The sequence below is a fragment of the Suillus paluster genome, assembly GCF_016628075.1.
Source record: "Suillus paluster strain FC165 chromosome Unknown EDB91scaffold_13, whole genome shotgun sequence".
NCBI classification, from domain to species: Eukaryota; Fungi; Basidiomycota; class Agaricomycetes; order Boletales; family Suillaceae; genus Suillus; species Suillus paluster.
The window spans coordinates 251,941-278,929 of record NW_024537573.1 but is presented as its reverse complement, the minus strand read 5'-3'; the positions used below and the strand labels follow the sequence as shown (position 1 = coordinate 278,929).

The 26,989-nt window shown below is 48.7% G+C and overlaps 10 protein-coding genes across 10 annotated transcripts; 4 read left to right on the top strand and 6 right to left on the bottom strand.

The window, feature by feature from the left end:
* Positions 1-411: 411 nt before the first annotated feature.
* Positions 412-2,248, top strand: EDB91DRAFT_1236216 (CFS1-like protein; the record flags this gene model as incomplete). Its single annotated transcript, XM_041321422.1, has 7 exons — positions 412-639; positions 701-863; positions 913-1,512; positions 1,566-1,613; positions 1,728-1,986; positions 2,097-2,137; positions 2,187-2,248. The coding sequence occupies 7 exons, from the start codon at positions 412-414 to the stop codon at positions 2,246-2,248; spliced, it is 1,401 nt and encodes a 466-aa protein (XP_041179607.1).
* Positions 2,249-2,413: 165 nt separating this feature from the next.
* EDB91DRAFT_1199459 (uncharacterized protein) lies at positions 2,414-7,366 on the bottom strand. The gene is made up of 11 exons (XM_041320637.1): positions 6,643-7,366; positions 6,353-6,585; positions 5,294-6,304; positions 4,719-5,242; positions 4,522-4,668; positions 4,177-4,471; positions 3,849-4,130; positions 3,412-3,799; positions 3,012-3,362; positions 2,885-2,956; positions 2,414-2,826 (listed from the first exon to the last, which is right to left on the bottom strand). The coding sequence occupies exons 1-11, from the start codon at positions 7,097-7,099 to the stop codon at positions 2,552-2,554; spliced, it is 4,035 nt and encodes a 1,344-aa protein (XP_041179606.1). The 5' UTR covers positions 7,100-7,366; the 3' UTR covers positions 2,414-2,551.
* Positions 7,367-8,042: 676 nt separating this feature from the next.
* On the top strand, positions 8,043-8,537 carry EDB91DRAFT_1049691 (uncharacterized protein; the record flags this gene model as incomplete). Its single annotated transcript, XM_041313482.1, has 3 exons — positions 8,043-8,289; positions 8,343-8,438; positions 8,491-8,537. 3 exons carry the CDS (start codon positions 8,043-8,045, stop codon positions 8,535-8,537), a joined length of 390 nt encoding a protein of 129 aa, XP_041179605.1.
* Positions 8,538-8,939: 402 nt separating this feature from the next.
* Positions 8,940-9,845, bottom strand: EDB91DRAFT_1049604 (Emopamil-binding protein; the record flags this gene model as incomplete). Its single annotated transcript, XM_041313472.1, has 6 exons — positions 8,940-9,039; positions 9,093-9,106; positions 9,176-9,260; positions 9,310-9,493; positions 9,545-9,647; positions 9,696-9,845. 6 exons carry the CDS (start codon positions 9,843-9,845, stop codon positions 8,940-8,942), a joined length of 636 nt encoding a protein of 211 aa, XP_041179604.1.
* A 216-nt stretch (positions 9,846-10,061) lies between these two features.
* EDB91DRAFT_1049759 (Metallo-dependent hydrolase) lies at positions 10,062-12,595 on the top strand (the record flags this gene model as incomplete). The annotated part of the gene is made up of 9 exons (XM_041313486.1): positions 10,062-10,253; positions 10,308-10,454; positions 10,505-10,546; positions 10,596-10,811; positions 10,988-11,066; positions 11,131-11,476; positions 11,540-11,903; positions 11,956-12,364; positions 12,417-12,595. 9 exons carry the CDS (start codon positions 10,062-10,064, stop codon positions 12,593-12,595), a joined length of 1,974 nt encoding a protein of 657 aa, XP_041179603.1.
* Positions 12,596-13,884: 1,289 nt separating this feature from the next.
* Positions 13,885-15,702, bottom strand: EDB91DRAFT_130393 (uncharacterized protein). The gene is made up of 3 exons (XM_041325015.1): positions 15,208-15,702; positions 14,290-15,154; positions 13,885-14,235 (listed from the first exon to the last, which is right to left on the bottom strand). The coding sequence occupies exons 1-2, from the start codon at positions 15,561-15,563 to the stop codon at positions 14,350-14,352; spliced, it is 1,161 nt and encodes a 386-aa protein (XP_041179602.1). The 5' UTR covers positions 15,564-15,702; the 3' UTR covers positions 13,885-14,235; positions 14,290-14,349.
* A 1,437-nt stretch (positions 15,703-17,139) lies between these two features.
* EDB91DRAFT_130383 (uncharacterized protein) lies at positions 17,140-18,158 on the top strand. The gene is made up of 4 exons (XM_041325011.1): positions 17,140-17,343; positions 17,402-17,527; positions 17,581-17,644; positions 17,693-18,158. The coding sequence occupies exons 1-4, from the start codon at positions 17,161-17,163 to the stop codon at positions 17,806-17,808; spliced, it is 489 nt and encodes a 162-aa protein (XP_041179601.1). The 5' UTR covers positions 17,140-17,160; the 3' UTR covers positions 17,809-18,158.
* Positions 18,072-19,327, bottom strand: EDB91DRAFT_1119341 (GPI-anchored small secreted protein). Its single transcript, XM_041318143.1, has 3 exons — positions 18,805-19,327; positions 18,517-18,752; positions 18,072-18,463 (listed from the first exon to the last, which is right to left on the bottom strand). Exons 1-3 carry the CDS (start codon positions 18,970-18,972, stop codon positions 18,307-18,309), a joined length of 561 nt encoding a protein of 186 aa, XP_041179600.1. The 5' UTR covers positions 18,973-19,327; the 3' UTR covers positions 18,072-18,306.
* EDB91DRAFT_1119339 (uncharacterized protein) lies at positions 19,328-20,179 on the bottom strand. The gene is made up of 4 exons (XM_041318142.1): positions 19,987-20,179; positions 19,792-19,939; positions 19,646-19,735; positions 19,328-19,581 (listed from the first exon to the last, which is right to left on the bottom strand). Exons 1-4 carry the CDS (start codon positions 20,120-20,122, stop codon positions 19,527-19,529), a joined length of 429 nt encoding a protein of 142 aa, XP_041179599.1. The 5' UTR covers positions 20,123-20,179; the 3' UTR covers positions 19,328-19,526.
* An 82-nt stretch (positions 20,180-20,261) lies between these two features.
* EDB91DRAFT_1220048 (NADP-dependent oxidoreductase domain-containing protein) lies at positions 20,262-22,068 on the bottom strand. Its single transcript, XM_041320884.1, has 6 exons — positions 21,775-22,068; positions 21,636-21,717; positions 21,358-21,582; positions 21,150-21,300; positions 20,720-21,093; positions 20,262-20,666 (listed from the first exon to the last, which is right to left on the bottom strand). Exons 1-6 carry the CDS (start codon positions 22,008-22,010, stop codon positions 20,574-20,576), a joined length of 1,161 nt encoding a protein of 386 aa, XP_041179598.1. The 5' UTR covers positions 22,011-22,068; the 3' UTR covers positions 20,262-20,573.
* Between the last annotated feature and the right edge of the window lie 4,921 nt (positions 22,069-26,989).

Sequence of the window (26,989 nt, the reverse complement as noted above, 5' to 3'; positions counted from 1 at the left end):
AATTGATAAAGTCCTTAACACCATTAATTGCGAAGGGTGAATTTTGGAGTTATCGGTGTCGATTCCGATCCGACGACGCTGGGATCCTCATCGGCGATCTTCTTGCAGTCTCCTTCTGCACGGCTTCTGGAGCCCTGGTATTCATGGTTCGAAAATTCTACCAATCCTCTATACGTCTCTTTTCATCAAGTCATCACCTACAGAATGTACGACCAGTATCTTGCTACTGCGGCCAAATATCCCAGGTCGCTGACTTCTTTGCTTGATGATGCTTTTCACGCGTTCCGCGAAAGAGCTTTCGGAGCATCGTGGGGCCCCATAGTAAAACTATCAGAAACTGCCGTGGTCGCGTAGGTATTCCACTTTGGCGGCGCCCGTGCGTTCTCAACGTTAACATTGACCCTCAGGCTTATGGGCAAAATTTCCGTTGGACACCTCCGCGTGTTGACCATAGAACGCATTTATGATTTTCCTCCACGCACCGCGGACGATTCCGTCAACACAGAGAGCCTCAGTGCACAGTTGAGGGTGGTTAAAGACACTTTTTGGGTTCGCTTATTTACCATGGGTGACCTTGGATTTTCCGAGGCCTATATGTATGGGGAGGTGGAATGCAGTGACCTTACCGCTTTGTTCAAGGTCAGCCAACGCATCGCATTTGCGAGGTGTACAGCATCAGACGTCCTAATATTGGCTACAGATTTTTTTGATAAATCGGCAAAATCTTGCGAACATGGAGTCTGCCGCATCGTATTTTTTCACGATTCCGCAAAAGCTCACGTCCTTTCGGTTTCTAAACACACTCAGCAATTCCCGTTGCAACATTTCAGCTCACTACGACATCTCTAATGCGATGTTCGCAGGTATGTTTTGTGCTTTGACGCCTGTTGCCTGCAGTTGACATGTCTTCAGGTTTCCTGTCATCAGATATGACATACTCATGTGCCATCTTTGAAGATCTTGATGGCGACCTTGTCTCGGGTGCTGCGGACCACAAGTCTTATAATGGGGGCGAGCATCTCATGATTCTCAATATACAACATACTCCACAGTCCAAGAACGCTCCAGGGGCTGATTGCTGCCTTTCTCCATCGGAAGATCCACTGTATGAAGCACAACTTCGGAAGCTGAAACATATCATCGACAAAGCCAAGATCTCCTCCGACCAGCGCGTGTTGGAAATTGGCTCCGGATGGGGTTCTATGGCCATAGCCATCGCGCAAACCTACCTCGGCACAACCGTAGATACTCTTACACTTTCTGTGCAGCAACAGGCGCTAGCTACGGAGCGCATTCGAGATGCTGGACTTCAAGACAGAGTGACGGTACATCTTATGGATTATCGTGCGATGCCGTCTAGCTGGAAGGCTTACTTTGACAGAGTCATCAGCGTCGAGATGATCGAGGCTGTTGGTGCGGAATATCTAGAAGAGTATTGGCGTGTCCTTGACTGGGCGTTGAAACCCGAGGGAGGGGTCGGAGTCGTGCAGGTCATCACCATCCCAGAGGCTCGTATGTATCTCTGTTCGCAGGTTTCCTCTCCGATAATGCTGACGATGATGAAGGTTTCGAACGGTACATCGCAGAAATCGATTTCATTCGGAAATGGGTGAGCAACTCAGTTAGGTCTTGTTGATCGGGGCTTCACACTGAGACTGTTGTCTACCTACAGAGTAAGGACGGATTACACGTTCTTCCTGGGCGTACACTGACATGGCGGTTTACAGTATTTCCTGGAGGCTTTCTCCCAACCCTGACGCTGTTGCTTAAATCCATGGAGAAGGGCTCCGGCGGTCGTCTTATAGTTGACTCTATTTCGAACATAGGTCCTCACTATGCCCGAACGCTCCGGGAATGGCGAAAACGGTTCGTCAGCAGATTCGAAAGCGTCATCGTCCCGGCTCTAAAAGCGGAGCATCCTACCATAATAATTGGCCCTAGAGGATGGGAAGAGATAGAGGTCTTCCGCAGAAAATGGTTATGTAGGTGGAGCATTGTTTTGGTTGAAGAACTTGACTGATTAGGTATGGTGTAGATTACTAGTGGGTATGGAAGGATGGCACGTTGCATCGCACGCTCATAATATTCCCGTCTAGTTGTTATTGTGAAGTAGGCTTTACTGCGCGCGTCTTGGGAGGTGAGTCAGCCGGTTTTGTCATTGACGCAGGCTGAAGCGGCATGGCAAGACCATATCATCACTTTCACGCGCGAAGGTTTTGAAGGGTTTGGCTGTGACGTTTTCCATTGACGCAGAAGTTTCTAATGTGACATTACACTACATAACACTTCATATATCGAGTAATTGTGATGCCCAATGCCCATCGTTTAAACATTTGATTGGTTGGACTTTCACTATCACTTCAATTCGGGTGACTTCGAGAGAACAACTCCCACAGTTCAATTTGCGGGAGCACTCGTTCTAAAGGTGTATTGATTGGTATATAGATGGTGATCATAGTACACGTGCATCCCAATAATAAGCAATAATAATAGCGTTTAAGTGGTTCCCTGAACCCGGACATCCCGACTGAACATACACCTTCCTGCATCATTATGAGGTACCCCGAATCTTCTTACCCACCTGTTCATTAAGAACCGTACCGATCTGGTGGAGGAGCGTGGTAGCTTGGAGCAGCTCCTGTACCTGCATCTGAGAACTCCCACTAGCGACCGCGGCGCACACGTCGCGCAATGCATCCAGATGACCAGAACCAGTGTTTGAACGCCTCAACGGCGGAGGGTGGTGAGCGACGTGTTGGCTTACTTGTTCTGATCTAGAGCGTTGGTGCCGCGTTATTGCTGCTGATGTATGTATGGTTCCCAGAACTTAACGACATTAAATAATATTAAGCTCCTTGAAGACCTGCAGACGAAGATATCCCACCTTCATAAATACCCCCACTCGCTACTATAGAGCTGTCAGGAACTTCGGCGAGGGAATCGTCGATTTCCATTTCTGTGATCATGTGTCACTCCAGACATATGAATGTATGATTCAGATGATGGCCTACCTGAGGTGCTCATCTCAGGGCAACGAATCTCCCAGCTGTCGTAATCGTCAGAATCATCGGATGCAATGGAGAGTGTCTGAACTGAGCGCGGCGGATCATTGAATTGGAACGTCTCAGCTGAACTGCCTGCTAATAGATCAAAACTCTGGTTTTCCGCGGAAATAACTTGACGCAAGGTAGGCAGGACAACGCCATCAAACACGATCTTTTTTTTCTGTTCGGCAGGAACCGAGTATGGTCGAATAATGCGCACCGGTGGCATGACCTTACTGGTAGGTTCTGATATAAAGCGGGACGGGTGAGATTTATGCATACCCGAGATCGTTCGGCGTCGTTTTTGTGGCGTGGGATCTTTCAAGGCATGTTAAACGTATAAACGGATAAAGAGGATTATAAAGACCTTGTGATTGACGACTTCTTTTTAATCCTTGGCCAGCTCGATGTGTGGACCTTGTCACTCGAGAGGAGCCTGATGAATATGACTGTTCATTCGACGGAATTACACCACCCTGACGAGGACCAGGGATACGTGATGCGAGAATTTCATCAACATTGTTTAAATTGTCCTCAGGGTCTAGAAGTACAAGGTCTTCAGACGATGCGGGATCACCCGGGAATACTGTAGATGCATTGTGAAACGGGGATCCAGTTCCATTTCGTGGGGTCGTATCGCCGAAGGTGTGTTCTACGTGATGTGCATCATTGAAAACAGCAGATGAACAGTGTTCTTCGGCCGGATTGACGAGGGAATGCTCCCTTTCAGGGGAGGAAGGGAAGTCGGAGCTTGTCTATTCAGAATATCAGCGATGGACGACCAAGACAACTCGTATAGCGTACTGTGGACTGTGAGTCTGATGATATGCCGGCCAATAAGTCACCTCCGAACGCCGTGGTGAACGCCTTTAATAACGATGTCACGCCCGCGGGGATGCCCGAATAGAATTGATGTTGCCCATGGTATGTGGCCCTCCAGAATCTTTCAAATGCAAACGGCGCAAGGGCCGGTGGAATTATGCGCGAGAACCCAGCAGCCAAAAAAAATTCCACTGAATTGAGAAAGTCGATGCTGAGGGGATGCCGTTCCAGGACAGCAAGCGTGTCCGAGTATAATGGCATGATCTATACGAAGTGAGCGAGGTATTTGACAAATAGAAACTCGACGGACCACAGAATTGAAATCACTCTCTGTTAACACCTCCGCTTCGTCTTCGATCCATATCTGCAGTCCTGTCTGAAGTAACTCAAGAATATGCACAACATGACTCGGCGAGGAAACCATGATGATTTGTTGGATCCTCTGAAGAAGTTGCAGGGAGCCGCTCATCAACTCCGCACCAGTCTCGTAAGTGCCCTGCAAAACAGAGTCGACGGCGCTTAATAACGAATCTGGAAGACACAAGCTTGCATCCGGGATGAAAAAAGACAGGAAGTGCGACAGAGGAGTCTGCAAAAATAACATTCTATATGGCAAATGAGTTGAGCGACTCTATATCTCATGTCGGGTTCTTACCGTTCCACACCTGCCACCGGCATCACAGCCTGGGCGATAGCGTCGATAACAGTAGATGAAGTGGTAGAGACCTGGCCTGCTGAAGTGACGGCCTTCTGCAGCAATGAGTTCCAGATGTCTAACTCCACGTCAGACATGGTCCACGACCTAAAAAAGATTGTTAAGATGATCTCGAGACAACAGTGCAAATAACATACCCCAAAGGAACGACGAGAAATTTCACAATATCAAGCCAACAGGACATTCCAGACTGTGATAGCAATGACTGTGCGACATTTGACCACATGCCTCGTGAAATTCTTTCTGCCATCTGTGAGGAGGTCAGGTCATGAAGCCCTTGGATACACGAAGGCATGGCAACAACCATGAGGTCAGCGCAGAGCTTGCTCCACTGATCCCGCACGCTCTCATCGCTGAGATAGAAAACATGCTTCAACAAATCCGACAGGATGATATTCGCAGCAGTCGATATGCATTGTGAAGCGAAGACATTTTTCATCGCAGACCATAACTGTGTGATGACCGCCAATGCGCAAACTTGAGCCGGAACCAGTAGCGTAGGGTCTGGTTCCTCGGAATGCCCTAGAGTCCGTGGAATAAAGCCAGTGACAACGAGCGCAGATTCTTCCACGAGATCAGCAGAAGTGGTGAGGTGATGGAATCCTTGGGTCAGCTGTGACTCTACTAAGAGTAGAGACTGCCAGATGTGGATCAAATCGGACTGTGGAGCAACATTCAGTCAACGACGATCGATATGCATGAAAATACGAACATGCAAACGTCTTTCGTATGAAATTCGTGACCGAGCCAGTTGCACCCACGTGGAGCGCAGAAGTGTTCGATATTGAACAATCTCTGCTTCAGAGAGGTGCCGCACCTCAGTGACTAGAGGGCGATGGATGGAGCGCAGAATAGACTTCAGCTGATCCCAGCTAGCAGTGATTATGCTGCCGTCAAACAACGCCGTGGGCAACCTCGGTGGACTGGCAGTCGAATCGGGACTGGTTACTGGCGCGGGAGCCCCCACTCCGCCCATCAGCTTGTGAAGAAGCGAAAGACTATCGGAAGAAGTGTATTTGTTGGAATGATGTGCCATGTCGTGCACAAGCGTGAGTGCTCTGGATACCGCGTCAAAGGACGTGGTCTGTTCAAATGAGGATGGATGCGCGGCTGGCGTATTCAGGAGCATTGTAACAAGAGCTACTCCTATGCCACCCCCAGTTTCCTCACCAAGGAAGAGGAAAACGCCTTCTTTGGTGCGCACATCTTCACCAGGTATCCTTGCAAATGTGAAAATAATGCATGTCCAGATGTGTGGAACCAACGCCCGAATCACTGATCTCTGATGCGTGAGGGCCAGTCCAGCGAACCGCATGATAAATTTAAATGCGCGGGAGTGAGAGAATAGACAATGATCGGAGAGGATGATGAGGGAAGCCATTGTCGAAAAAAGCCAAACGGGTCCCTCGATAAGTTCGGGTTCCTCCTTCACAGCCATAACTGCCTGAGCAATGCGTTGAAGTGCTGAGATCTGTGGCGAAGTTGTTCTGGCACATTGTCTGTCGAAGAAGTCCAGAACGAAGTCCGACGTAGCTTGGCGGTGGTCAGGGGAGATGAATAGGGAGCTATTCAGCAAATTTAGAGCTATTCTCCCCAGAGCCAGTGCAGCTTGAAGGCGGATGACAGAAGAATCGCACAGCAAATGCGAGAGAACCGAAGGCAGAAGCTGAATTACATGAACGAAGAACATTGCTGGGTAGAATTCCAAAAGATGGCATATACCCTACGAATTTTGTCAACAAGTATCCACATCCAACAGTCGCTTTCAAACCTTAAGGCCATCTGCAAGCTGAACGAATTGCTGTCCAATAGGTTGAGTTTGCAATGTACTTCGGAGGACGGAAACTATGTCTGATGCTCGAGGTGATAATGAATCTTGCGGCAATCGCTGAGAGCGCAGAATCCACAATGCAAGAGAAAATATTTTCGCACTATTCAGAATGGGCAGTCTTTGAGAGAGAGCAATGTTAAGGATTTCGGCTAAGAGACTAGAGATATCGGGGCCTAATGCAAGCATAAATGTCAAAGTACAGTCTCGGATGCACAGCATAACTCACGTACCAGAAAATAATGAATACAGATTAGGAAACCTAAAAATGGCAGAAAGAGCGCAAAGGGCTTGCTGGCAAAGAGCAGATGAATCTCCCGCATGCTTGACTACAACAGCAGTGGATTGGGGCCCTGAGAGTAGGGACTCTCCGGAAGTAAAGGTTCGAGTTGACGCAAATGGATCGATATGAGCAAGGGCGATGTCGCGCCTTAAAGCTTGGCTAAATCCATGTGCCTTGATGCGTAAGAATTCCAAGGCAGGTAGTGACGCGGAACTTCGCTGAAGTTCTTGAGCTTCAGCCCTGATTCTATTGGAGAAGGTAGTATACGCATCCAGCAAATCGTGGTTAGAGTGAGCGGAATTAGGCTCCAAGGAGTTTACGATGCTTTCCAGAGGCGATTTCAGATATGTAGTATCCTGCAAGGGTGTCATATCGCCCAGGGTAACTTGCGTTGGCTCTCCGGTCATGGTTCAAAGGCGTAAGCTCCTGCGTCCACAAGCACTGGTATAAGGGAAGGTGGAACAATGATCATGGTCGACCTGTGGACTCAGGAGGCAAGCTTGGTCCTCGATTGGAAAAGGCAAGAATTAGCAGCTGCAGGTATGCAGCCTCAAGGCAGAGGCCTTCTTGTATAAACTTGGTTGGACAAAAAGAACAGTTGGTAGGGGGAGGCGCGTCCGTTGCTGCTAGCACAGAGCTGCAGTACTAGCTAGTAAGTAGTACTAGTCATACAGAGTCGTCCTACTAGTGAGATTATTATGTAATCAACATTGATGAAACACGGCGTGACATATCACGTGCAATACACGTGACCATGGTGACTAGCGCGTCAGCTCCGCGGTCTCCTAGTATTCGCTGGCTGAAGCGTAAACCCGGAATATTGATGCGATCGCCGTCGATTCATTTTTATATCCGAATCCCGTCCACAGCGAATGAGGTGTGCCAGCGTGTATAAGGCGGAAGGCTGATAGAGGCTAGAGCAGCAATTATTTTTAATGATATACCCGCTAGTAACCGCCACCGCTCTGTTAGGTACTCTACAATCGTACCGCCATCGACTTCGAGGAAGGAAATCTGGGGCGTCTTCGTGGTATCATGCGAGGTTTTACATGACCTTGAGGTATTGTCAGGCTTTACTTGACAAAATTGGTAGTGAGTCGCAACGTTTCATGACAAATCCTCCTTCTGACCGAGATCTTCGATATGTACGTTATCCCCCTCAGTATATTCAAGGGCGGGCCCGAGCCAAGCCTCTTGGCCCATATATAAATGCTCTGCATCAAGTTCGTTACTCAATCCCGTTTTCTGTACTTAAACAATAAATCCAAGCCAGCACCACGCCAACCGCACGCCCACCGCATATATCACTCATTTCACGACCTAGTATTCAAAATGCTCAGCACCGTAACGATGTTCTCTATTTTTTCTGGCTTGATGCTGGCACTTTCTTACGTTGCTACCGCTGCGCCCGTACAACCCGTTGAACTGCTTGCCTGGAGCCCCGCTATTACCTCCCCTACTAGTGAGACAGTTTGGGCGTGTAATTCTATGCAGACTGTGTTCTGGGCGACGAACAACGTCCCTGAGGAGAAAAAGAATTCTACTGGTATCCTGCTGTCGGGATTCATTGCGAACAACTCCGAGAATTTGGACATCTGTATGTTCATTTCGTAACCATATCCTGAATGCTGTTGTTGAAAAGCACTTCAGATCACCCCCTCGCTACGGGTTTCCCCATCATCGCCGGTCAGGTCTCATTCCTTGTTCCCCAGAACGCGACGCCTCGCGACAATGCTATCGTTGTCTGTACGTATCACTGGTCATTTGGTTGGGTGCATTCTTTTACATGCGTTTCTAGTGTTCGGTGACTCCGGAAATGCTTCTCCCCAGTTCAAGATCGTCTAAGCTTGCGCCCCAAGCTTTAAGCTCGGTCGAACTCAACTCTCAGGATAGACATGGACTTATGATAGACATGGACTTTAGATGGCTATGGACTCTGGCTTTACTTCATTTATTTCGTCACGGACTTTATGCCCTACAGTTGATTCTCCCTGAAGAAGCAGGTCTCCTTCATTCTTCATTCTACAACATACAGAGCCACTGGAGTGTCGCGTCACTGAACATTATATGGACTCCGTTAGCTACTTACGTCGTGCTTAGTCTGTAATTCAATGCACAACTAGTACTAGTCTCCACGACCGTCTGATCTGACCACAGTAAGGAAGAAACCGAAGTGGACCATACAAGGCCGTGAATATATAAGGCATGGACGACATAGATACGAACTAGATGTATTAAAGTCGAAAGTTAGTTCTTTTTGGCCTTGATGACCGCCTGCGCATAGCGCAGTGATCCAGCAATGTGCCCATAGGAATCCCACATCAACCAGAGAGGAATGGCAACCCAGCTGGGATAAAACCATCAGAATCGACGAAGAGCAAATCTTGCGTTTAAACTCACATGACGTTCATGAACTGTCACGACGCAAGATACCACATCAGTTGAGACAGCTTATAATCATAGATGGGACGAGGGATACTCACGACAAGATAAACCCAGAGGTAGAGCGGGTTGGAAGTATCCAAACTTGGGCTGCCCGTCAACCATTCCGGACAGAATGTCATCCATCTGGAAAGGGGGTCACTAACTTCACAGTCATTTACAATGACATACATACCCGCCGTACAGCTCAGCAGTGCTCAGGACAATAATCCAATAGTGACGGGCAGGGTCATCCTTGACAATTTGCCTTATGATGTAGCAGCACATAGGTGCTGCACCTAGTACCGTCAAAATCTCTAGGGAGACAACAGTGGGGTCAGAAACGCCCCATCGTGCATCTGCACGGGTATACTCCTTCCCTGGATAAATTTGGTTGACGAAAGACCAGCATCAAGCTTTAGATCACTCACACAGTTCAGCAAATGGTCCCACACTGGAGTTCACGGTCCTGCCGAAGGTCGAGAGATAGAGGAATGATCCCTCGAAAGAGAAGTGAATCAATGCGTCAAATGCCTGTCGACAATGTCAATTAAGGTCGAATGGACAAGTAGATTGACGAACCAGCCAGATGAAGGTAAACGAATCCTGCCAGCGCGCGTTCTTCGGCAGTAAAACCTTTGCGCCAGTGGTGGCAACGAAGGCCATGGCAGCCACCCCAGCTAGAGAATACGCTGAGGTTGCGGTGAATATCTCCGGGCTATTGGACGTCATGGTATATAGTGAGGGAGTGCGATGACGAACTTCTCCCACGTTTCCTTTCCACTGTACTTTTATATTGAAGCAGAACTTAGCAGATACTTGGCAGACACGGTCTAGCTCTCGTTTCACCACTATATTTAGTCTACCGGAGACAACTCTAGTGAGCGTCTCTGACTGTGTTCAGCAACGAGCCGCCCTAAAAGCTTGGTAGACGCCTGACGAAACACAATGGTGTCCTACTCTCTTTCTGAAAATGCGTACCTTAAGATATTCTTTCACGCGGCGAAGCATCCCCATCTGCCAGTGAACGGCGTTCTGCTTGGTAGACAAACGTCAGATGTGGTTGTGATCGAAGATGTCATCCCACTGCTTCACCACTGGACCAGCCTCAGTCCTATGATGGAGATTGGACTTGATTTAGTAAGTCGTTCTATTGCAATGCTTCGTCGTGATACTAACGGACAATAACCTTAGGCGAAAGGACACGCTGAAGCACAAAATATGACTCTAGTGGGATATTACCAAGCAAGCGAGAGGCTAGACGACACCGCTCTTGCCCCTGTTGGCGAGCGAGTTGCGCAAAAAATTCGTGACCAATTCAACGATGCAGTTGCATTTGTTGTGAGTGAGGGATAAACCATAGCTGGGAAACTATTCATTCTTGTTTCAAGATCGACGGCGACAAGTTGGGAACAGGGGATCCAGCTTTGATCGTATGTTTAACGCTTTATAATTCACCCATAGCTATCTGACGCGCGACAGCCGTATCTACCACAGCCATCCACATCATTCTGGCGGCCATACACGCCACAAAGTTCCGCATTCACAACAGGATCAAATTTCTCCCTGGCCAAACCTGATTCACCCTCCCGCGCTATCACCCTCGTTCGTGATCATAATCTTCACGAGAAATTCGGAGATTTTGATGACCATCTGGAGGATGTAACGATAGATTGGTTGCGAAACAACGCTTGTAGAGTAGAGAGTTCTGAAACATGAACACAACTCCCAGTGGACCATTTCATGTTGAACGCTTGGCATCGTGGAAGAGTACACACGTGGCTAATTCCCGCAAAGGGGTACATATCTGATCATCTTCGATGCGGTACTAATCGGAAACATCACGATCAACATTGATGTCGACCACCATGAAGATCGCAGCTGCATTCAAAGGTACCCTGGTTCATTGCCCTTCATTAGGGCAACTTGAAGTTCTCAAAGATCATGTTTTGCGTGAGTGTTTCATGTTCCGTTGTTCGATGATCGAGAGGTGCTAACCCATCTGTACATACCTTAGTTGTAGATCACCAAGGTTTTATAACCTATGTAGGACCTGCTGACTCCGAAGCATCTCAGGAATTTCTGGCAAAAATTGACATCTCTATTACAAACATACCATCAGGAGGTTTTTTGCTCCCGACGTTCTGCGATCTGCATCTCCATGCACCACAGTTCTTGTTCCAGGGAACTGGTCTCCACCTTCCGCTGATGCAGTGGCTAAATGAGTACGCATTCAAGTCTGAAGAGAGCTTGGACAACCAACCGGAACTTGCGAAGACAGTTTATTCGCGTCTCGCAGAACGCCTAAGAGACGCTGGAACTGGCGCGGTTCTGTTATTCGGAACGATTAACAGCACAGCCAAGTAAGGGCAAGCTTGACAGGGACGTCATGCCGCAGACTGGGGCGCTGATCTAGGAAATTCTAGTCTGATCCTTGCAGAAGCAATGCAAAGAATTGGTATACGAGCGCTCGTGGGGAAATTGTCCATGGATATCTCATCTCGACCCTCATACGTAGAACCCTCCGCTCTAGCCTCATTACGCTCTGCCGAGGAATTCATCGATGGCTGTCGTGACCTGGTTTCATCTTACGAACCACACAGACGTCTCGTCGAACCTGTGATCACACCACGGTTTGTACCTACGTGCTCGGACGATCTTTTGCAAGGGCTCGGGAAACTAGCTCGTGACAAAGGAGTACGAATCCAAAGTCACCTGGCGGAGGCTCACGAAGCGGTGCAATGGGTTTTGAGCGAACGCCGCAAAAACGATATTGATGTTTTTGACAATGTGAGTTATCCTCATTTTAATGGACGCTGAGCTGATAGCATTCAAACTATAGTTCGGTTTACTCACAGATAACACCATTCAAGCCCACTGTACATTCTTGGACACAGACATGCTGTCTCGCATGTCTGGTAGTTGTTCTGCAGTAGCACATTGTCCTCTCTCGAACTCGTATTTTTCAGAAAAGCCGTTCCCGCTCCGTGAAGCATTGGACCTCGGCGTACCTGTCGGTCTTGGCACGGATATTGCTGGTGGATATAGCATAGATATCATGAACAGTATGCGGCAGGCCGTAGCTGTCTCCAGGATAAGAGACGGTACAAGAAAACTGTCCGACAGCGATGGAAAATCACTCGCAGTCGATTGGAAAGATGCGTTGTATTTGGCTACGAGGGGAGGAGCCACTGCACTTGGCCTTTCATGTGGAGTCTTCCAAGCTGGCGCTCCTTTTGACGCTCAATGCAGTGAGTTGATCGACTATTGAAAGAAATGATGTCTAATTGAATGGTCCTGCAGTCGAAGTGTACAAGGATAGTGACAAGGGCGTTGGTGCGCTCGATTTCTTTGAGCCACAGTCAGGCATTACACTGGATTTGCTGGAGAAGTGGTGGTGCATTGGAGACGAACGGAATAGGCGTGGCATTTGGGTACAGGGGCAAAGGTTGGATGCGAAGAATGCTCCGGAGCGTGCATGACATTGACAGGTATGGATATCCTGAGCTTCTTGGTTGCGGTCTTAAAATTGATGCTGCTGTTCCTTCCTTAAATACCCATTCTGTTTATTTCAGCTTTCCGTATGTTGTGTATGTTACAGCCCGATAGTCATTGATCCTTCCCCTGAAGGAAAAAGCTTGATTCAATTATGATTCGAATACTGAGTCTTCCGAAAGTTGACTCCTTCCTCACTGTGTACGCTCCTGCCAACACAGCATCCTTTGAGCCACCCATACTGATAATCACATTGCTGATGGGCTCGCTGTGATCCTTCTGAGGTGCGAGATCTGAGGCATGGCCCTTCTCTCAGACTCTGGGTCACGAGTCGGCGGCTCGGCTTTTTCCGCGCCTTCTTGCCTCGAGCCGCCATGGATCCCGACTTACAACGGGCGCCGTCTAGGGCGACGAAAACGTCTTTTGCGTGGGCTCAACGCCCGAGGCTTTTCTTAACGCCCTTATATTCCTCGCGGTTCCCGTCCTTTCTCACGCGTTTTTCTCCTTCGCTCTACCATGTCGACCTACACCTGTCCCACAACCAGGAAGAAGCATTTCACATCCTGTCGTTTCCTTCCGCGCATTTAGTTTGTGATGCTCTCTGAATCCCATTCATGCATATTCCGACCGAAGCATGTCCATGCTCCTTCGACGGTGCCGCTTGCACTCTTGGGTGACATCGTTGCGCTGGTCGTGTTTGTGGTTAGGTTTCAACCCCATTGGGCGGTCGTGGGTGGTGTTGTGATGGTGACGTATGCAGGGACATCAAGAATGCTCTTGATAAGGTTGCACTAACCTTATCGAGAGTATTTTTGAGGTCCTCCAGACAATAATTCAGAAGTCTATCTGAACTTCTTGGTTTCATGCGCGCCTTATACAGCGGCCTATGGATACATCATACACCTATCCTCTCAAAGTGAACATTCCTCTCGCCCAAAGATTCTGTCGAGCGTGACACGCAGGTGATTGATTGATCATCGCATGTCTGTCGGTTTCAGCTCATCTCACTTATTCTCTGGCACGGATGTATCTACTAACATTCAAGGTCCTCCGCTTGAGTGTAGAAAGCAGACGAGATAATTAAGACTATCGGGGGCGGGAGCACTATGTGCCTTCATGAACTAGACCGCGACCACGGTAATGACCATTGACGGGCCACGGCGCGCGTCTGATTTTGTGATCTAGGTTCGCGGCCTACCGCACTTTGCAGGCCTCGGCCATCCTCGCAACAGAGCGCGGTCATGCTACTCGTACTATGCTACGCAGCGAACCGAAATGTAACAAACCCTTCCATTGACTCATACGTCTAGCGACCGCCGCGTTTGAGACAGATACGGGGTTGATATTCTATGAAATACCCAGTTTGTTGTATCGTACACTTTTCAGTGACCTCGAGCTCGTTCGGAGAAAATCAGATTTAGTTGAATGCGAATTTTTCTACGGAGGGTTGCATGGTGATACAAGGACCGCGACGAATTTAAGAAATTGCAGTAAGGAATGTACAGAATAGTTCGGTGCAGCGGCAGCTGGCAGGAGGTGATACATACATATGCATAAGCACGCGTGTTCCGAATGAGAGAGATTAGGGTCGAAGTCTGGTATACTTGATAATACATATAGGTAAATGCTGTGGAAACTCGTGAGCGAACTGTTTCACGACAAAGACTCGCATTGAGCTTACCTATCAGATGATCTTGACGGTCATCACAAAGGGGATCGTTTCATCATCAAAATTCGTGATTCAGTCGTCGTAGACGTTAGCGAACGCGTCGATATCTCCAACACAAGAGATGTGGTCATTGCCCAGATGGCGTTTCAGCGCGTCCCGCCGACTGAACTCTCTCCCACATCCTCCAATCATTTGTTTTCCGTTATGAATGTATGGAGTTGCGCCGTGCGGAATGTTGTAAATTGTAGCCGATTCGATGGGTATACCACAGCAGACCCACTGTGCAGGTCTTTCGAAACGCGTATGCGTGCGGATATGTCGTTTAAGGTCAGGCGTACGATGGTTGCGCTGAACCCACTTGCAGTAGGGACAAGCCCAAGGGTTGGATTTACTCGCAGAGCTGAGATTAGTGCCAGGGATTGCTTGAGTGTTCCGGGGAGGGGGGGCAGGGCGAGAACGTTTTGCGGGAGATGACGCGTATTGGGGCGCGGCATTGCTAAGAGCGTAGGCAGGCGCGTTGGTATTACGCGTGGAACAACGACGTTTCTTCGGATTACGCGAAGATGAAGGGACATATTCATCGTCCGTTTCCTCTGCATCACTCTGCCCGTCGGCATCGTCATCTAAATCATGTAGCACAGCAGAAACGTTACGCTTTGAGAAGGAACGAGTGGAACGCGGGATAGACGGCAAGGAGTAGTTCATTGTAGCAAATGCATGCTGGGGAGCCGGTTGAGGAACAAAGGAAGAGGAGGGAGTGGGTTCCATTGTAGGCGCAACTTGGAGAACTGTGTCGTACTCAAAGCTGATGGGAGGGTGGAACTCGACGGGAGGGATATAAGGAAGATCCGCGACTGGATCGAGATTGTGGGCCAGGCTGTTAATGAGCATAAGATGAATGACTCGTTGCGACATGGATACAAAACCTACAAGTCTGAGGGGGAATATTGGATAGGGTCATAAGGCTGAAAGAGAATCCCGTCTGTGTTATCAATGGGCTCGATCTCTGAGTCCGAGTCAGAGTCGGTGTCGGATTCGCCTTCGGATTGATCATTCGAGTCCAATGAAGTTATTGAGTTTTGAGGCGAAGAAGAGGCTGAAGATGAACCGGATGAAATCACTGAAGGTGGACTTGGGACAGAAGGAACAAAGAGTTCTGGCTTGTCCTCTGTGTCAAACTCGGCAGTAACTTCTGCAAGCCAAGCCATATGATCCTCCCCGTCTTGAGCGCGAAGTTTCTCATATAGAGTTGCCATAGACTGACGACGATAGATGGTGGACGTCATGGCGAGTAGAGGGGTTAAGATGTTAGAGTTGGACTGGACGTACGTTTAACTTGACGCGTTATATAGATTTCTTTCTTTCATGTCTCAGCTTCAGCCGAACCTCGTTTTGTTCTTTCATGTAACTCCGACCTTCCTACCCTCGATGTAAGTCACATCGAGGCAGCCTCGCTCTAGGGATTGCCCGGATATAGACCCCTAGTCCCCATCCCTTGGTTCTCGGAATAGAACAAAAGGGACCTCAAAATTTAACTCGAAGGAACTGCCTAGATCGCGATAAGATGGTTCAAGAGCATGGTGGGAATGTGATCATTCGGGGTGGTACGCCCTGGTTGCCACATGGGGTTCCCAGTTCAACAGCAAAACAAAGGGCACAGCCCAAGATTGATTGCGGCGGCTGAACAAAACCAATATCGCAAATCATATCTCTTGCGTAGTACAGTCAATTTGCAAGCAAGATTATCCTATCTTGTGTAGCAAGTACAGTAGACCGAAGATCAGAAGACATGTCAAGACTTATTTGGGCTTGACTTCTTGAACGCATGATCTGGCTGTCAACGTGGGACGGAGAAAGTTCCCAGAGCTTCAGATGCTCTCGTGGGAACTTGTTTGGAAAACAAAGGGCAGTTGCCAAAACCGCAAAATAATAAGTCTTTACGAAAGCTAGATAGCCCCAACAGCAGAGATCAACAAAGGTCGTACTGATGTCGTACAATGATTCAGAATACGCCGTGTAACGACGCTGGAGTACGGTACGGAACTACCGATCTCTCCGCGAGCAGATACGCTTTCCGAATTGAACAGGGGGACCTCGACTAATTGATATTGCTATCAGACAAAGGACAGGTCTTGTTGGAAGTTAAGGCTGTACGTACCCCCGTATTTTTTTCTCGGGCCTCACCTCGTGTTGCAAATCGGTTGGTTCTGCCTGAACTTGAAATACGATGTGACGTACATTAGTCAATGTACATCAGCGTCAACGCCAGCTTTGTAAAAAATTATCGTCACTCTACGCTGGCCTGTAGATGTCGACAGTACATATGCTCAGCATACCACGGAGTTAATGTAATCGAGGTCGATAAATAAATATATGTCCATTTGTATTGGCTTGTACTTCCGCAGGGGAGCGTACGAAAGTTGGTCTGGCAGCTGACGAGGGGAAGGGTGCATGCGCGAAAGCACGGGACAAGACGTTAGTGTGGAGTACGAAAGCGGAGGGAGGACATGCGGAAGGTTCTATGCACGTGCTATAGACTTATGAAGTCTAGTCTTTGGGCTTTGGCGGAATGACGGCGCCAAAGTTGTTCTTTAGTCTTCTTGTCTCTGCGATGTAGCGAAAGGGGCAGGGGACGTCAGCGGGTGAAGATGCAGCAATCTGTTTGGTGTTCTAGCGCGGAGGGCATCTCTTGGAGCGCAGTATTCTTGGCACGACCGGATGAAGTGCTGATTTGTTTCGTCTTTCAGCCCGTAAGCGGGGCTAGGGAGTTCACAACTTTGATCCTAGCGAGGTGTTTGTTGAGGAGGGCGTGGCCCGTTCTCAACTGGATAATGTGGCAGCTGGCTGGAGTGGCGTCGCGGGAGAATCCGAGATCAGCTTTTGATGAAACCTGTGACGGTGCGCTATCGTCGATCTTCTTTGGCATGTTGTAGCGCCAGCTTGAAGAAGCTGCGGATTTCCCATATCGGTATTCTATACGTGCACTGGTGGGACTGGGACACCTCGGTCGAAGAGGTCATGAACGGTCTGCATCTGCTTGTGCAGCAAGCGAAAGTATTGTGTCTCGTGAACGTCTTCGTTTTCATGCTGGTTCCGACGTTTGTTGACATGAATCGCTGGCAAGGTATCTCGGACACTCCTGTTTGGGTTGTATCCAAAGCGAACCAGCAGGGATGCGTGGAACGTTATGAGCCGGAACTTTGAACAGGATATCGTACCAATGACCCGCTTCAGCCCTTTCCATAGTCAAGTGAGCTGTGTTGGGAGGTGCCATGGAAGATAGATTAACCGTGTTCCTACCAGAGTGCTTGGAACGTCATAAGTCGGGACTTTGAACGTGACACCATACCAATAGCCCGCGCCGAAGGTAAAGTTCTTCACTGTCTGGCGCCTCGACTCACGTTCATCCATGCAGGTCTTGCGTTTGCGCCCCGGAACGTCCTTGCCGGCCGAAAACTTAGAACCGGCGAGGAAGAGAGGCACCGCCGGCAGACAGGAGAGAAGGGTCGCACACTTACGAATCCCAACTAGGAATGCGACGAGGCTATGAGCGCAGCACCAGAGAAGGTCGCTATAGAAGTCGGTGCAAAGCACACCACAGCGGTGGTCATTGCATATCTTATGCAGCAGACGCCCTATGTGTTCCCGATTATTGGTGGGCGAAAAGTGGAGCAGTTGCAGCCCAGCCTAGAATCGGATAGCTCTGCCTGAACTCATCTTGCCATCCCCTCAGATATTCTTCTAGAATGCCTTGAGCTTGAGAACGAGCTGCACACTCCAATGCTCTTCATCCTGGCGAGCTGTAGGCAGATATAGTATCAGGATAGAGATACTGCTACCTTTTGTTCTGACCTCTTTTGAACCTCTTAGTCTTGTCTTCGGTTGTATCGATGTCAGTTCAGCTCAATCCAAGTGAAAGAGTGTAAGGAAAATATAAGCAATGTCTGTATCGCCATAACCATTACACAAACCAGAAATATCCACTTCGCGAAAATAAAATAAAATCTGAGTATAAGTTAACGCAAATGTTCAGAAATGACTGATGATAAAAGCAGCCATGGCTGCAATGGCGGTCAGGAAGCCCGTCTCCACATTCATTCCAACGACGGCTGCGTTAATACTAGTGGGGGTAGTGCTGGTGGTGCTGGTACTTGAACTGGTGGACGACGCCGATGTGGTCACTTGGCTATGAATGGAGTGGTTAGAGACGATACCATAAGGTGAAATAATGCTACCTACGAAGTAGAGGAAGTGCCAGATATTGTGCTAAAGCCTCCTGAAGCAATTGACGCCGTGATGTTGAATGTGTCGGACTGAGTGAGCACAGTGTTGATATCTTCAGCATCGACAAGGCTGACTTGGAAGGCATAGCCCTGAGGCCAGCCTCCGCTTGGAGTGCTGCACACGGTCTGGCCCAGAGTGCCGTTAATATACGTGTCGAGGATCTCAGAGCCCTGGGGCAGGGCGGTCTGGTTCTGAGAAAAGAGTATTAGAAGTCCTCGGTAGAGCACGCGTCAATACACATGCCTGGTTGATCAACATCACCGTGAAGTTCAATGGGTCGGTGGCAGCGCGCACCCACGTCAGGGAGTTGGGACCAGCAGTCGTCCAACCCTGAGAACCACCAGGAGAGATGATCTGGTAGGCAAAAGTTGATGTGATAGTGGCCAAAAGGATAGCGGTGAAGGAACGCATGATGGTAGAACCGGTAGCGATGGTAGGCTGAAAAAGCGTCTGGCTTCTTTTCGAAGGACGAACGTGGTCAAAAGGCAAGTCGAGTGGGCGGTGACGTCGACACTCTTATATCTCAAAGACGCAGTCCAAACTGGTTACGAGTCTAGAACCAAACCGACTGCGGACCACCCTGTAGGCAGTGCATGAGGGAACGTAGGATTCTCGTATCATGTATAACGAATGGACCAAAGACATGCCCGTTAAGACCTATTTGAGCTTGGCTTGAATCTTAACCTTGACTCCGGAGACGTGTTCTGGCCGTCTGCAACCTGGGATGGACAAAGCCCCAGCGCCTAAGGCTTCCAACACTGAGTATGTCTCGTGGGAATTCCGAACAAACCAAGAAACCAAAAGTGTGTCAAAATAAGTCTTTACCCTGGCCTCGAGGAATTGGAGTCTTGTTATGAGAGCTAGATAGCTCCAACAGCTGACGGAGATTAACAAAGGTCGTTGAATGATTCAGAATATGCGTGTAATGAACAGAGGGCGAAATTAAGCTGGAGTACGGTACGGAATTACCGATCTCTCCGTGAGCGGATGCGCTTTCCGAATTGAACAGCGGGACCTCGACTAATCAACATTAAGTACTATCAGACAAATGACAGGTCTTGTTGGAAGTTAAGGCTGAACGCACCCTCGTATTTTCTTCTTGGGTCTCACTTCATGTGCAAACGTTTCTATCGGTTGGTTCTGCCTGAACTTTTCCATGCACCAAAGAATATACCTGTGTTTTCGCATGATGCAACTGGCGACGGACAACATAGGTGAGGGGTTACGGACCTTCGGTCTTGGATGCTCAACCCAGCATTCTTCATATCCCATCCTGATGTACGCCAGAACGCGTCCCAGCTGTCTATGGATATTTTGGTCTCTGACGAACGACCAATGGCTTTAAGAAAATCTTGCGGTGTAGATATCTTGCCTGGCACTAAGTTGGTAAGTATAACGAGCGAAAGCAGGTGTTGACAAACAGACCTCTCGGACTCGGAATGTCAGGCCTCCGAGAAACGGCATCTGTCACTGTTGTGGTGACTGTCCTAGTCTGAGCATTTTGAATGGGAGGGAAGACAAGGCGAGTCAATGGAACCTTAGACAACGAAATCCTGAACATTGAGGATGACTGCAGGAAGTTCAGGGAGAAATGAAAACAGTGGTTTATCCCGAGCTCAAAACACGTCCTCCGAAAAAGGAAAGTTTTCATTCAACATATTGATTGCAATCTTGTTGCGACCGACTCATCAAGTGACAACCAATAAGGCTAAGAGGTCCAAACGAGGTCAGGACAAAAGGTAACAGTCACTCTATTCTGATACTACAGCTGCCTACAGTTCACTGGAACGTTAAAGTGTTCTTCTATAAGAACTCAAACATCCGAGGGGATCATGATGACAACTTGGCAAGATGAATTCACGAAGAGCTGTCCAAGCGTTTCACATCGAGTCGGTGGCTTCGAAATGGTATGCCATCAAGCGAGCGGGTCATGTTTATGTGTATCAGCTTAGAAGAGTTTTACTGGGACGCAGTGCGCCTTGAAACATGTGCAAATTATAAGCAGCACCGAACTAATTAGCGTCTGGAACTATGGGCTTCTCCTGCGGCTGCTTTTCCAGATATGCAGTATGCAGTAAAAGAAAGCTGTATTGCTTGCCATTACCCTGAATAGTATAAGGCCTCAGTAACCTGACACGACAGTGCACTGATGACTCACAATCAGTGTGGAGGGGAAGCCCGGGTCGAAAGGAACGATGCTCTCCAAATACTCCATCTGTTCAGGTGTTAGCGAGATCGCCAGCGATTCTAGGTTGGCCTCCAACTGCTCCACTTTTCGCCCACCAATAATCGGGAACACATAGGGCGTCTTCTGCATAAGATATGCAATGGCCACCGCTGTGATGTGCTTCGCACCGACTTCTTTGGCGACCTTCTCCAGCGCTCCGCTCATGGCCCTTTCTGTCGAGTTGCGTTCCCAGTTGGGATTGGTGATCATGCGGCCTTTCTCTCCTGTCTGCCGGCGGCGCTCCTCTTCCTCGTCAGTTCGAAGTTTCCCGCCGGCAAGGACGTTCCAGGGCGCAAGCGCAAGACCTGCATGGAAGAATGTGAGTCGAGGGATTACGGACTGGAGAACACGGTTGATCTACCTTCAGAGCGGGCCATTGGTATGATATCTCGTTCAAAATCCCGACTCATGACGTTCCAAGCACCCTGGTAGATCACAAACGGTGATTTTCCATGATCCCGAGCATACTGGTTCGCTTTGGACACAACCCAAGCAGGAGTGTCCGAGATGCCCTGTCAGCGGTCCATGTCAACGAACGTCGGAGTCGGGATAAAAACGAGGATGCTCACAAGATACAACACTTTGCCTTGTTGCACAAGCACATGCAGACCGTTCATGACCTCTTCGACCGAGGTGTCCCAGTCCCACCAGTGCACGTACAGAATGTCGATGTAGGAAGTCCTCAGCTTCTTCAAGCTGGCTTCGACACTGATATGCATTGACTTGATGTTGTTACCGGTATACGCTCCCTTCTGACGAATGGCGTCGTTGCCGCGCTTATAATTGGTCGTGTACTTGGACACATGTATCAGTATCAAACTTGCAATACATCGTGTATCAAAGCTACCTTTGTAGCGATCACAAGTTGATCGCGAATGCCCCGTTGTTCTGCCCACTCCCCGATGATTTCTTCAGAGCTTTCATCTTGACTGAGAGTATGCGAGACATGTCAACGACGATGAAGGGGATTACAATATGATACGCACTAATTGTTAGCGGTGTCAATGAAATTTCCCCCGGCCTCGTAGAACGCGTCGAGGAGCTTGTAAGAGGATGTCTTGTCCATACTACCCATGCCGAATTCCTCCCACTTGTCACCGATGCTCATAGCACCAAGCTGCAGGGGTGAGACATGGATACCAGCATTAGGAGACAACACGCGATACCGCGCTAGCCTAGAAGATGGCTTTGGCAAGGGAGTCCAGAACGTGCTCCTAGACATGATTATAGAGTTGAGTGAGAATTCTGATAGTGTTAAACTGCAGTTTGCCTGAAGACTGACAGCATTTTATATATACATTACAGTCTGGCATCTCGTCAGCACCTTCGTGTGATTCGTATGACGCCTGATGAACGCGTCAGTGTTCTGCGTAAGATAGCACAATGCCGCGCAAAGACGCCAGCCTTGAGAGTAACAACACGGCACCGGTTATCAATAATCACACGGCTAACTTCATGAGGCCGTTATCGAAGGTCGTTGAGTCATACTCCCTTGATCATGCAAGCTACGTATGGATTTGTCAGACAAGGCTATAGTGAGTAGCATACGTGTTGCAGTACCTAATACAAAGAGGCCACATCAGTGGGACATTTCGAACTATATAGTTCTACGTAGCAAGCCGAAGCGCAGTAGCAAAGCCCTGCTACAGTAGTAGTCGAATGCTACAGGAGCTCGGGTAGCACGTCGTAGCAAATCAAACTAAACCATTTGAAGTTAAAACTATAATTTTGACGGAACAAGTCCCGGAACCAGTATGGAGGCTTTAGTCCTTTCAGCTACTACTGGCTGCTACAAGCTGCTACAGTCGATTCAAAAGAAGCGCTGTGCTACAAGCTGCTACAAGTCACTTCGCTCGGCAGTGGGTTTCCTGATGCAGAACAAAAGTGTGATGTTTCTGATGCCGCTGAATCATTCTACGTAAATATGAAGATCTGGTGCATAAGAATGTCACCCCATCAAACAGAGGAACCCCCGATACAAGTAGATATCTATGCTGTAATATTTGAAAGGGGTATCGTCTACACGTCCATCCACAGCCAACGTTAAAAGACCGGGGCATCCCTCAGAAAAAGTTGACCTTCTTCTTTCTTCACCCACCGAGTAACTGCGTTCGCAGCGTTGATTACTGCAGATTTAGGTAGCCGCGGCGAAAGAACTACATACAGCTCGAACGGCTGCGTTACATCACTGAATAAAAGGTAGCTCGCTATGACCTGATGTTGATTACATAACAGCATCTATCAAGGCATGGGTGTACATAGCTTGATATCGCATTGTAAAGCTGAGGGCACTTCCAGTAAATTATGTTTTATATTATAGAATGCAAACTCTTGGACTGCACTTTTCTCATTCTATATCCATGACTTATAAAGAACAGTCATTTTGTCGCAATCGAACCATGCACTAGCTAATGGCATAAACATTAAGTAATATGACCAGAGCATTGGCTGATCTCAGCAATGGACGAAAAATATTTGATGAGGATTACATGTTTCTATCTGTTGAGATGTATGTTGGACTCCGAATGATCCAAATGATGAGTTGAGCTGTCCGAAGGATCCGAGATGTCAGTGCGAGTGCAATAAAAGGAGTGATGGATGAACAACGCTTTGACGTCGGTTTGTACCAGTCATATATTCCATTTCTCAATCGTTTTATTTTTTGTTTCCATCCTACATACTATAAAGTTACGAGCTGGTCCATACAAGCATCTCAGTTCTGACTACAGCCTGAGATGTGAGTACCCATTATTTTACAGACGTGATACAATGAGTTAATGAGTCACTAGTATTGTTTTAACTAGGTACAAGACTTGTAATAAAGAGTTCTGACTACAGACTGAGATTATTGTTTTAACTAGCATCCCTCCCGTCCGCTCATACCTGTAACTCACTACAGGTTATGAGCCCTGCCATGGCCACAGATATCTTGCTCCCCAGTACCACCTCATCCCTATTCAATGTCCCCAAACTTGCCGAAGATGGCTCAAATTGGATTACCTATAAGGAACGAACATTGACGGCAATCGGTGCTTGAGGTTTGATGTGTTATGTCGATGGTTGTGCAGATAAACCTAAGGTCTTCACCACTAACCCTACAACAGGTCTAGTACAGAAGCCCGATGGTACAAGCCCCACTCAGACGGACTTGGATGACCTAGATAAAAGGATCAATGAGTTCTATCAAAAGGATTTGCTGGTCAAGCAGCAAATTTTTAGCACGATAACAGATCATTTGCTGCTTTCTGTTCAGAAGCTCGATACGGCCTTGCTGATCTGGGCAGAGATCTGTCAGATTCATGAAGGTAAAACGGAGCTAGTACAGATTGACCTATGTTGTCGTCTGCAGGAGACGAGGTGCGATGAAGCTGGGGATGTCAAGGCCCACTTCGCTGAACTCTTGAGGTTGAGAGAGTCACTTGCTGGCATGGGCGCAGCGCTCGATGATCAAGACTTCCACGCCATTGTACAAGGTTCCCTTCCCAAGTCGTATCACCCCCTCCTATCATCAGTAAATGCCGCTGCTAAGATAATGAAGAAGCCCCTCACCCCCAATGAGCTCATCAGTGTCATTATGGAGGAGTATGAGCATTGCCAGCTCACAGACCATCGCCCGATGAAGAAGGGAGGAAATGCTGCGCTGGCAGTCAAGGGTGGTCAGTCTATGAAGTCCCGAACCTCAGGCGCAGTGAATGGAGCGAACACAGACATTACCTGCTTCAACTGCGATCGCAAAGGCCACTATAAGGCGGACTGCTGGAGACTGGGTGGTGGAAAGGAAGGTCAAGGTCCGCAACAGAAATGAGGCAAAGGAGGATGTACCCAGAAGCAGAATGCTAATGCAGCTGCAGAACCAGATGCCCAGGACCAGTATGCCTTTATAACGTCAGACTTGGCTGGCATAGCAAAAGGGTTGAAGGTACCTGTTGATCGCCGCAGAGCCATCATGGACTCCGGCGCTACCTCGCATTTCTGTCCTGATCAATCAAAATTTACCAACTTTGTCGATATAGCCCCCCAGGATGTTCACACTGCAGACAGTTCCACACTCAGTGCAATTGGTCGTGGAGACGTGAGCATAGACTTACCTCTGGGTGATAAACAGACGAACATTACCTTGAAGAACGCCCTATATGCCCCTACCATGGCGTTCACACTCATATCCACCAACTGCATAGCTGCTGCAGGCCTGGCTGTACTTTTTGAGGGCCACATGTGCAAAATTCTATCGCAAGGCCCCAAGCGCAAGGTAATCACTGAAATTCCCCAAGTAGAAGGGCTCTATAGCATTGCAGCTCAAAAGCACCATGCACACGCAGCAAGGACGAAACTCACAGTCTCTCAACTTCACCGCGTCCTCGGCCATATTTCCCAGACAGCTGTGCAACAGTTAGTCAAGAAGGGACTTGTCAAAGGACTGGAACTCGACCCTACCTCGTCGCCTGAGTTCTGTGATGCATGTGCGAAGGCAAAGTCAAGCAAACACCCGTTCCTGAGCAAAGCGAAGAATAGAGCGCTCAGCTACGCAGAGCTCATGCATACGGATCTCTGGGGCCTGGCCCAGACCACCAGTCTAGGTGGGACGAGCTACTACATCAGTTTCATGGATGATTTTTCCCGTGAAACGAGGGTCTGTTTCCTTAAGGCGAAGAGTGAGGCGCTAGAAGCTTTCAAGGACTACAAGATGCACCTGGCTCGTCAAAACCCAGGTGTCCGGTTGCGGAAGATCCATTCAGATCGCGGTGGAGAATACCTTAGCGAGGAGTTTGACAAGTACCTGCGGGAGCAAGAAATTGTGCGTCAGTTAACTGTGCATGATTTGCCTCAGCAGAACAGCGTTGCTGAACACTTAAACCGTACCTTGGTTGAACTTGCCCATGCCATGCTACTCGCGAAGGACCTACCCAAGTTCCTATGGGCTGAGGCTATAAGCTATGCGACCTGGTTGAAGAATTGCCTGCCATCGAAGGCCATCCCCAGTCATACACCCTATGAGTTAATCCATAACAGTAAGCCCAACCTATCCAACTCCCATGAGTTTGGTTCTGCTGTCTATGTCCATCAGGAGCATGCAGGCAAGCTGGAGGCCAGAGCAGAGGAGGCTCTGTTCGTGGGTATTGACACTGAGTCCAAAGGTTTCAGAGTGTACTGGCCAGTGAAACGACGTGTTTTGGTCAAGTGAAACATTACGTTTGCGCCGGTAGCTGAGGTTATCGGAGAGGATATGCTGGATGAGGGGGAGTCCATCAATGCCGATTCTAATGCAAGAACGAATGAGAATGCACCTGCAAATAGTGTCCAGACTACTTCCCCATCCCAGCCACCTTCTACCCCACCCAGACAGCAACAGCAATGCCCCGAGACCCCACCTGCACCACAGATAACCCGAGTACACCTGCCTCCAGGATACTTTGCTGCCCTCAACAAGGGAGAGAGAGCAACATTAGCCGCCGAGATCTTCAAACTGGAGGACTCAGTGGAGGAGCAGGAAGAGGTTACTCACCAGTATGCCCTAGTGGCTGTCCAACCCAAGCCTACCCTTCAGCAGGCCCTGAACGGCCTGGATGGCGAGGAGTGGCAAGAGGCAGTTGACTATGAGATCAGTCAGCTGGAAAAGCTTGGAACATGGGAAGTGGTTGACTCACTGTGCGGCGCTAACATTATCCCATGTCATTTTATCCTGGCTACCAAGCGAGGACCAGATGGAGAGAAGTTAAAACTGCGCGCCTGTCTTGTAGCAAACGGACAGCGTCAGCAGTATGGCGTCGACTACTTTGACACATTCGCACCTACCTCCAACATGATGACCATTCGGACGGTGCTAACAATGGCGGCTCAGCGTGACTGGGAGATACACCAGGTAGACATCAAAAGTGCGTACCTATATGCGGATGTCCAAGAGGAGATTTATATGAGGGCGCCACCTGGGTACTTGAAGGAGGGAGAGATGGGAAAGGTGCTGCGGTTGAAGAGAAGCTTGCCAGGATTGAAGCAAGCAGGGTTTGAATGGGCGGAAGAACTGGCCGGTGTTTTCCTGAAGATTGGGTTCAGTCGCTCGAAGGTAGATCAAGCCATTTATTTTAAATGCACCTCGCAGGAACACACAGTTGTGACCGTGTCTGTCAACGACATGGCCGTCACTTCTAGCCATACTTCCCACATTCAGCAGTTCAAGTCGCAACTACACAAGTTCTTTGAAAT

Coding starts and splice junctions, on each gene's coding strand:
- EDB91DRAFT_1119339 (XM_041318142.1), bottom strand. CDS start 20,122: ATGTTCAGGATTTCGTTGTCTAAGGTTCCATTGACTCGCCTTGTCTTC. Junction 19,940..19,986: donor TGACATTCCGAGTCCGAGAG/GTCTGTTTGTCA, acceptor TTACCAACTTAG/TGCCAGGCAAGATATCTACA. Junction 19,736..19,791: donor TTGAGCATCCAAGACCGAAG/GTCCGTAACCCC, acceptor GCGAAAACACAG/GTATATTCTTTGGTGCATGG.
- EDB91DRAFT_1199459 (XM_041320637.1), bottom strand. CDS start 7,099: ATGACCGGAGAGCCAACGCAAGTTACCCTGGGCGATATGACACCCTTG. Junction 4,472..4,521: donor CCGGTGGCAGGTGTGGAACG/GTAAGAACCCGA, acceptor TTTGCCATATAG/AATGTTATTTTTGCAGACTC. Junction 2,957..3,011: donor CCCTGAGATGAGCACCTCAG/GTAGGCCATCAT, acceptor ACATGATCACAG/AAATGGAAATCGACGATTCC.
- EDB91DRAFT_130393 (XM_041325015.1), bottom strand. CDS start 15,563: ATGACGTCCACCATCTATCGTCGTCAGTCTATGGCAACTCTATATGAG. Junction 15,155..15,207: donor CAATATTCCCCCTCAGACTT/GTAGGTTTTGTA, acceptor GCTCATTAACAG/CCTGGCCCACAATCTCGATC.
- EDB91DRAFT_1220048 (XM_041320884.1), bottom strand. CDS start 22,010: ATGTCTAGGAGCACGTTCTGGACTCCCTTGCCAAAGCCATCTTCTAGG. Junction 21,094..21,149: donor ACCAATGGCCCGCTCTGAAG/GTAGATCAACCG, acceptor TCTTCCATGCAG/GTCTTGCGCTTGCGCCCTGG. Junction 20,667..20,719: donor GCTTCCCCTCCACACTGATT/GTGAGTCATCAG, acceptor TATACTATTCAG/GGTAATGGCAAGCAATACAG.
- EDB91DRAFT_130383 (XM_041325011.1), top strand. CDS start 17,161: ATGAAACCTGTGACGGTGCGCTATCGTCGATCTTCTTTGGCATGTTGT. Junction 17,528..17,580: donor TCAGCCCTTTCCATAGTCAA/GTGAGCTGTGTT, acceptor TGTTCCTACCAG/AGTGCTTGGAACGTCATAAG. Junction 17,645..17,692: donor ACCAATAGCCCGCGCCGAAG/GTAAAGTTCTTC, acceptor TCATCCATGCAG/GTCTTGCGTTTGCGCCCCGG.
- EDB91DRAFT_1119341 (XM_041318143.1), bottom strand. CDS start 18,972: ATGCGTTCCTTCACCGCTATCCTTTTGGCCACTATCACATCAACTTTT. Junction 18,753..18,804: donor CGGTGATGTTGATCAACCAG/GCATGTGTATTG, acceptor CTCTTTTCTCAG/AACCAGACCGCCCTGCCCCA. Junction 18,464..18,516: donor TCTGGCACTTCCTCTACTTC/GTAGGTAGCATT, acceptor CTCCATTCATAG/CCAAGTGACCACATCGGCGT.